The sequence below is a fragment of the Chaetura pelagica genome, unplaced genomic scaffold, assembly GCF_000747805.2.
Source record: "Chaetura pelagica isolate M959 unplaced genomic scaffold, ChaPel_1.0 scaffold346, whole genome shotgun sequence".
NCBI classification, from domain to species: Eukaryota; Metazoa; Chordata; class Aves; order Apodiformes; family Apodidae; genus Chaetura; species Chaetura pelagica.
In genome coordinates, this window is record NW_009953797.1 from 2998653 (window position 1) to 3007571 (window position 8919).

The 8919-nt window shown below is 40.8% G+C and overlaps 1 protein-coding gene across 1 annotated transcript in view; it reads right to left on the reverse strand.

The window, feature by feature from the left end:
* The window catches only part of RGR (retinal G protein coupled receptor), a 15610-nt gene extending 9110 nt beyond the window's left edge, over nucleotides 1-6500 (reverse strand). Inside the window, exons 1-3 of the mRNA XM_010001137.1 lie at nucleotides 6316-6500; nucleotides 3189-3345; nucleotides 1452-1573 (exon numbers count right to left, since the gene is read on the reverse strand). Of these exons, the coding sequence (XP_009999439.1) occupies nucleotides 1452-1573; nucleotides 3189-3345; nucleotides 6316-6394 (358 nt within the window). The 5' untranslated portion in view covers nucleotides 6395-6500. The remainder of the gene's footprint in view (nucleotides 1-1451; nucleotides 1574-3188; nucleotides 3346-6315) is intronic.
* Nucleotides 6501-8919: the final 2419 nt, after the last annotated feature.

An 8919-nucleotide genomic window follows, 5' to 3' on the forward strand; every position in this document is an offset into this window, starting at 1 on the left:
TCTCACTCAGTCCATTCCTAATAACTTGAAACCTTTGGCTACTTACAAATAAACTCGAGAGTGAAATGGGAACTGTCAGGTACTGAGTTGCTGTATTTCCTGTGAAAGTTAGTGTTTGGAAAGAGGCTGCGTCATGTGAAAGTACCCACAGAGCAGTCAGCACAAGTCTCTTGTCTTAGACAAAAGCAATCATCCCTGTGCACCATATTCACAAGTAAGCAGGTTTTGCCAGGTGAAATGCTCACACGACTGGTAGTTTGTTTTACAGTGGATGATAATGCCCCTTGCTGTGCTTCCCAACATCTGTGCTAAGAGAATATGGTTATTCCCCTGTTCTTCCCATCCACAGTCATGGCAGGGGCACAGCTGGATTCTCAGCACAAATCCTAGCAGTCTGCACAGGCATCAAATCCAACTCAGCATTCTAATTCAGCAGAAAATAATTCAGCAGAAAATTCCACTTGTGCTACGTGAATGCACAAATCCTGTACCATCAAAGTTTAGGAGATGGTTCTGTGATAAAAGACAGAACATGTCTGTCTCTAAAAATCCATATATTTGAGAATTCTGTTTCTCACCTAAATCAGAAATATGCATTCAGAAGTCCACAAAATCAGCAAATTTACTTTTGTGGGTGGATTTCCTGGACTAGCATTAGATTTCCATTAAATCTAGCTAAGGTGTCAGAGCTAATTAAAAACGAAAGTGCAAGAAAAACCAAAAAAAATTACCTTCATTAAGAGAAGAAAAATAATTTATTTGTCCCCTTATCAGGACTCAAAAATAGCTCTGCCACTTTTATTGAAACTTGCAGATAATTTGTTCCTTCCTTGGGAATAAATCTACTGAATTCTAGTCTTCATAAGGGAGCCTGGAATGCAGCACAAATCGCACAAATGGCTCTTGTGCCCCAGAATGCCTGTGAGTTGCACAACAGGACTGCTTAGCTCTGTCTGCCTGATCATACCCTCTGCAGAAATACTTGGCTGTGGGCTCTCTTCCAGCTGCTGTATCTGCAGAGGCAGTTCTTGAATTACACAAAGTTTATCTGTAATTAGTAAACTCTGCATGGGCATGAAGATCTGTTTGGTACCCTGTTTGGGTGTTGGATGGAAGCCCAAGTTGCATAGATTTATCTTCAGTATGAAGAGCTGGATCTTGTTTGGGACACCGAAGATAACTTCTGGAGAAAATTAAAGCATGGCAGGACAGCCAGGACTGGGATATGATTTGGAAGAGGAAAGTGGTGGTTGGGTAGTGCCCCCTGTATGGGAAGTGGTCCTTTGGAGAGATTGTTTATAGTTGCTCTATCTCCAATCTGTAAGATTGGATAAACTTACTTATAAAATATGCAAATAATAAATATGTGTGTGTGTGTATTCTTTGAAATCTAAGCAAGCTGCCGTGTAGCAGGACCTGGGTGAGGTTGCTAAGTAAATTGTAGCCCTTACTTGTACAGTAGTGATGATACCGGTCCCAGGCGACAGCAGCACTGGAGCTAATGCTGGCTAGTGCTGTCATGAAGCCCTGGAATCCATGAATTTGACAGCCATCAGAGCCATAGGGCCAGTATCTGCCAAAAAACAAGGAACATGTTAAGAACATGACAGAAAAAGGTGAAGATATGTTTGGAAATTGCATTAATGGAGAGGGTAAAATTATAACCTCTGCATGTGCTTTCTAAGTCTGAGAAACACTGTGAAGTCTGTTCCTGTGATTGGCTTTGGGTATTTGCTAACATTTCACTTGCTGTGGTGTCTGATAGTACAAAACCTCTTTTTACTCTTAATGTGGAGAAGAAAATATAATCCTGCATTTATGTGTTGGAAAGTTGGGTTTCTTATTTGCAATCTACATTTCATCTAATTATCCTCATCTTCAAAATTTGCACCCACTGGGAGCAGTCCATTTTTGAACGTGAAAACAGCAAATGAGTAATAATGTTATAGAAAGCCAGCGTTCACTGTGCAACAGAGTGCAACAGCTCACAACAAATACAAAAACTCCTGATAGCAAGGCTGAGGCCTCTAAATGTCTTTGCAGACATAAAACGAAAAGAATCATGAGGTGGTCTCGTGTAGCAGACATCTGCTGACGTGCCTTCAATATCCTGGTCACCCATAGCAGAGAGCTATGGCTTTTTTTCTCTCTGTGTTTGTCTAACTTAACTCTTAAGCTCATAAAACTGACTGTGAGGTGGAACTCTTCAGCAATCTTCTTTCTTGTGTATCCACCAAACACAAGTATAATTCATTGGGAGTCTACCTCTGCAAGTCCCTTTGACCAGGAGGTAGTTGACTTCTTTGGAGGCTGAGAAACTTGTGGTCCCATTAAAAGGAAAAGGTCCTTTTGCACTTTCTAAAACCAAGCTCATCTTGATGTATTTATCTTAGCTTTTCAGCTCCAGTTCAGTAAAGGCATCTTTATTGACTTCAGTGAGACATAAAAGTGACCTGCACAAGAGGTAGAATAGTGTTGAACAGGGCCTTATGGGAGGGTATTGACTTATTCATTTGCAAATAATGTTTTTATTCATTCTATTAATTAAGAGAGAATAAAATAGTCACGTTCTGGCTTGAATTGTATTTCAACTCTTCATTAAAGTTATATCAAGGGCTTAAAAAATATGCTTCTTAAGTGGAATATTTAATAGGTCTGTGGGGGTTTTTTTTGCGTATGCATTTGTTTCTTGTAATTATTCACTGAAATGCTTGATATTTTTTCTGTCCTCTGATTAAATTATTCACTTGTAAAAATGTGAATAATCAAACTGTCATAACTGCTGTGAACTCCCTGCTAACAGATCTGCATTTTCATTTTCCACAAAGTTCTCAAGTAAGTACTTTAATGGAAAGGTCTGTAACAAAACAGAAAGACTTGCAGATAAATTTGAGGTGAATCTAGGGGTTTAGTCAAATGAAAATGTACTACTGTTTCAGTATTCAAGCTTGTGTTGTAACCACTGGTAAAGCTGTCCAAGTAAATGTCTTTATAATCAGTCCTATAATCTGTCGGTGATTATTTGTAGTACAGGCTGCTTTTTTTTGTTTGCCTGGTTTCTGAAACTGTTTCTGATTGAGAGAATGATAAGGTCAGCTAGGTGGTAAGATAGAAAGACCTCTTAGGACTAAAGCTGTTAATTTTCTGGTGGTTCTTTGGAGCATCCTTTAGGAAAAAAAAAGGTATACCTTAGGAAGCTGGAAAAGGCAGCAATGAAGGCGTTGATGCAGATCCCGCAGTCAGCCAGTGCAACGCTGAGAACCAGCAGATTGCTGGGTGTTCGGAGTTCTTTGATTTTTCGGAAAGAAATAATTGTCAAGCCATTCAGACAGAAACCAAGCAGGGCTGAAAGACAGAATTGTTTGCCATGATTCAACTAGAAATGGAAAATAACTACAATGATGCTACTGTTTTCTTTAATGAGAGAAAAATAATTACTGTGGAAACTTATGTAGAGAGACTAAATCTGTAGTGGTCACAGTCTGCATGCAAGTTAGAAGGACTTTCAGGAGAGCAGTCACAGATGGCAGCTGAAGCCAATGCTTCAAACTGCATCAGGAACGTGATGCTCTTGCAGAGCGGAAATGGTTTAATCTTACTTGTAATTCTGCATTTTGTTTTAATAGAGAAACCTGATTGCCAGGCTCCATCCAGGGAAATGTGGGTCAGAGCAAGGGAAATGCAGAGAAGGCAGCTTCAGAGGGGCTGACAGCCAGCACATGCTGCTGTTGCTCAGGGTCTCCAGGCCTGCCTTTGGTAGAGAAACAGGTTGTGTTTAATAGCGATTGTAACATTCTTTTGTGTATAAGCATAGAAATCCCTCAGCTGCGTTTCAGTCAGCCTGCCTCCCTTTTGGCTTCTAAGGTTACCGTGCAAAATGCTTGAATGACACCATCTCAGTCTTATTACTGCCCTTCAACAATAGGCTATACATGGAAAGGAATCATCTAATTATAAAAAGCAGCCATTGATAATTTAAAAAAAGAAGTTAACATAGGTCATCTGAAAGAAGCATCTAAGCAACCCCAGCTATTCACCCAGCACAGAGCTGTGCCACCCTGGAACCCATTCTTATTGGTTTAAGTTCTGTCCTTTAATGTTCTTTTGAAGATGACCTGAATTACTGGAGCTCTGATGAGGCTCTGACTCAACATTCCAGCTTCCGGTCTCAGTTAGATGAGATGCATTATGTCTTTTTCTTTGTGTTCTTCATGGAAAGAGAAATGATGCAGTGCAGAAGAAAATCCATATCCCCTAATTCTGTAAATAGTGTAGTTACTTACCTTAATTGTCTTAATTCTGCAGTTACATAAGATGAATGATTTTGTCTAGTCAGAAATCCTGCTCCTGCCTTAATTACATGAATGGCTGAAGGCATAACCATAGTAACGGCTGATGTGTCTCTTTCATTGCACAACATATAACAAAATATTTCCAGGACAAATATTTGGAGCCATTCAAGATCTGCTGTTCTTAGTTCCTCTCTGCCAGCTTACTTTCCACCCACAGGGTAAAATTGCTGCCAACTCTCCCAAATGCAATCAAGTCTTTAGGAGAGATATTTTGTGATCATGTTTAGACTAGAGCTGAAGAGCTATTATTATATCAATTTTTTTCTATCTTTTTTCTGTTTTCGGAAGCTCCAAACTTCACCCCACTCTCCTTACTTGAAGACCAGCATGAGTGTACAATAGAAAACTTACTAAATAATAATAAAAAAAACTTTGGGTTTTCATTTTTAGAACAGCAAATGTGTCCAGTTAATAAAGTGAATACAAGTTTTTATCTTCCCAACACTTTTGTGCAAAATGCAGGAAAAAAAGGAGGCCTACATTACCTTTCTCTCAGAGTCTCTGAGAAAGTGAATAAATCTTTGATTAGTTTTACCTTCTAAGTCAGACGATTAAGTATTATTGCCAATCCACTGGGCACATTCTGCCTAAACCCTATGGAAAAGACTTGTGCTTAGTAAAACATACATGTGTTAGACCACATCTAGTTTTAAGTGAAGGTTACCAGCAGGTACTGTACTTGGACTTCAACAACTGCATTGTGTGGCAGGCTGCAGTCCCACAGGCACAGGTGGATGGATGGGCAGGTGAGGGCTGGCAGGGCCCTGGCACCACAACCAGCTGTCCCCTAGTAGGACCCTGGTTGTCAGGCTCTGCCAGCACCCAATGGTGTCCCTGTCCTCCTGCCACTTCTCACCCCTCGGTAACAAAGTGCAAAGTCATGCCAGGCCCTGCAGATGGCTTGGTGACTGTTGGCCAGGTTTAGCCCTGAACTCTGTGTTTAGGCAGCGGCTTGCCCCTGGGCCAACTGTAGAAGCTTTTTCTTCTCTCTTCCGAGGATGAGTTTCTGACACACTTCTAGTTTTCCTTTGCAGGCAGAACCAATTCTGCCTTCCAGCTGAACTTGCTTGCAAGGGGAGGATGAGCATCTACCTTTCTCCCATGCTCCACTTTAGTAGGGTGAGTTGATGAGTGCTTATCCCGTTTTGATTGTGCTTACAGCTTGCCCTCCTCTGCTGTTAGGCCCCACAATCCCTGTATCCCCAGCTGAGCAACACTATGCAGGGATGGGGTCCCAAGACCTGACGGGGATGTAGCTCAGAAGAGAGAGAGCTGTAACTGACACCGAAATAATCCTAGCTACAAGCCTGTCCTTTGCTAACTGCCAGGCAGATACAAGTTCACAGTTTTGTTGCAGTGTCTTAAAGTGACACAGGCCTTAAGAAAAGCCTATGTTGGCTAAATCAAAATAATACAGTTTCCTAGCTCAAATTTTGCTTTTTAACACTGTGAGAGCTTTTGAATCACTCCCAAGTATACTTCTGTTTGTTACTGTAACCCAGCAAGCCATTAGTTGCAGCACTGACAGTGCAATCTGGATGTATGCTATTAGTCAACACGCTATTTTGAACCTATCATCTTTGATTAGAAGATGGCCATCACAGCCCACGAAACAAGCAGACAAATTTTATTGAGAAATCATTACTCGTTTCAACATCCTTTCTCTGGAGAAAGTCAAATTGCCTTTAAAAGTCAACAACAAAATCTTACATCCTAAATTCTTGATAAGAAAGCTAAGTAGCAAGTACTCCCTCACCAGAGGGCAGCTACATCTACAGAGCAGATCATGGTGAACAGCTTGCAGCTCACCCTGATTTACTCATTAGAAGTACTGGTATGGATACTGCAGTATCCATAGGTCTGGATACTGCAAATGCTGTTTGCTTCCATTTTCCTTCCCTCTCCCACCAGGAATAATAGGGGCAAAAATTTTATTGCTGCTGAGGTCCCGCACCGAGCTTACCTTCTACCAGCAGAGCAGTGCCAATGACAAACACCTCTACTTCAGTGAAGCCTTCAGGGAGAGGGTATGCAGTGACCATACTTACAAATAAAATAAAAAAAAAAGCCAATAGATTTAACCTCTGCCCTCCGTTATAGCTGTAGGGCTGCCTTTTCTCTGGATCCCCTGTCTTCCACTAGCCCGAGGGTTCTTAAAGGAACAACTCACGTGCAGACACATGCTCATTATTATATAAAAGGTTTGAGGTTTTTACTCCCACCACTACAATCCCCACAAGAATGTTGTTAATGATGGGACTAGCATCAACCCGCACTCCCCCTTCCCCTGCAAATCGTATTTCAGACACCAGCAAAATGAAAGCATTCACTGCAATTACAACAAGTTCTTTGTAGAGACAGGATTAAAAGCCCTGTCCAGTTAATTCTGCAACACTGGAAAAGAATTAAAGGTTGTGGAACGAAGAAAACATGTAATATATAATTGGGGAGTGACCTGAAAAACAAAGGGGCACTCATTGAGTTGGTAATTAGGGGAAAAGTATGAACCAAGATTTTCTGCAGCATATAGGTCTTCCTCTCACATGTTTTTTAAAAACTGGCCAGTGTATTTTTCTGGCAATTGCTATTTTGTACATTAACATATCTCTTCTTCATAACTGAGACTTAAATAAAGGTGCACATGGGCACAGCCTGATCAAAGGCAAACAAATTGTTGATTTTGGGCCCCAGACGTACAAGGACGTATGTGAATGCTCAGCCGTGAGTGCTCACAGGAATTACCTTACTGTTGTTTTGGATACCTTTGAGGACAGGGGTCTTGGTGTAGTGTGGCTCTGGAGTATGTGCAATGTGCAACTTGTCCAGCCTCCAGATCCTTAACTGCCGGCTGACTTCCCACCATACATTGTATCTTGAGATGTACATGAACCCTTGGTAATTTCCCAGCAGGGTCAACAATTTTTCTTTCACTTCTTGTAGTACTGATTGAGTACCTCTTTGGGAATCTGAATGCCTGCTTTCAGAATCCAAGTGAAAAGGTACATTTTTAGCCATACAGCTGTAATTTTCAATGCCTGTCTATTAAAAGTAAGCGGCTTGGCCATAATTCTAAATTTTTGACCTGTAGCAATAGCTATGGTAATTGCTAGATCAAGTTGTTTTAATGGCACTTTTTCTCACCCTGTTTAGTGCTTTTGTTTCCTTTTCCTTCACTTATTCCTTACTGTTTTTTTTATGCCTGCTTTCAGAATCCAAGTGAAAAGGTACATTTTTAGCCATACAGCTGTAATTTTCAATGCCTGTCTATTAAAAGTAAGCGGCTTGGCCATAATTCTAAATTTTTGACCTGTAGCAATAGCTATGGTAATTGCTAGATCAAGTTGTTTTAATGGCACTTTTTCTCACCCTGTTTAGTGCTTTTGTTTCCTTTTCCTTCACTTATTCCTTACTGTTTTTAACAAGGTGTCGCTAGCATGATAGTTGCTACTTTTGCACATAACTTTCTTCATTCTCATAATCCTCCTATGAAATGGGAGCAAAAAGGGAGGTGAAGCACCTCCCTGAAGCAAAGGATATTGGCTTCCCCCAGCTTGGGCTCTACACTGTGCTGTTGTGGAACTGTTTGGTTGAGATTTCAGGCAGAGTGAATTTGCACCAGAGGCAGCCAGAGCTTGTTTATGGTTCTCCTGACTACACAGTACAGGTGCATTCACAGTCAGGGGTCTTTTTTGGTAACAGTGGTGGATTTTTTGCAGTTTTCCTGAAATCCGTGCTGATATGCCCAGGATAACTGATTGGAGCTTCAAGGCTGTTTTGAAACCATCTTGCTGTGTTTTGTGATTTCTGGTATTCAATTTACAGTTGGTTTTGATGTAGGCAATTGCCTTGATGGATATGCTCTTGGATTTTGAAGTAGGATTCAGGAGGATGTAATATTTGTTAGGCTATACAGATGCTTGGTTTAAACAGAGCAAAATTACATTGCACTGCATTAATCCATCATTATGTTTGTCATGTATGCACCTACGTGTCTTGATGACAAAGGTGACAGCCCTGCCTCCTAACAGGGCAAATGACTGATCCAAGCCTGTGTTTTGATAGTGATCTGTTGTCTGTTCTTGCAAAAAATTAGTGCTAGGTCTTGCAAATGTGCTGTAAATCTTCTTAGTGTGATTGTTTGGAAAATAGATAGCTCATTGTAATGCTTGTCAACATAAAGCTGCACAGCTCATCTAGACTATGGATAAAGGACATGGATATTGTGTGAGCTGCCCTTGTGAGGCCTGTCAAGTACTTTTGATTGCCTTCCACTGTACTTCGCCCTCACTCTCCAGCAAACCTCCCAAATATGTTGCACTGCTGGTATTTTTTGTGGTGTGTATTAAAGTCTGTGGTGGAGAGTTTGCTCATTCCAAACTATATTGTTCATTGAAGTCTACCCCAACCCCTTTGGGTTTAGCAGATTTGTATTAGAATGAATATTGTGAACTTGTTGTCAGCTTTTCTTCTAGTGTCTTAAAAAAAATCCATACTAAATCTTATTTGCTTTATCAATGCTGAGTCTAATAACACAAGTCAGTCACAGGCAAGCTTTTCAGTTGGTGGT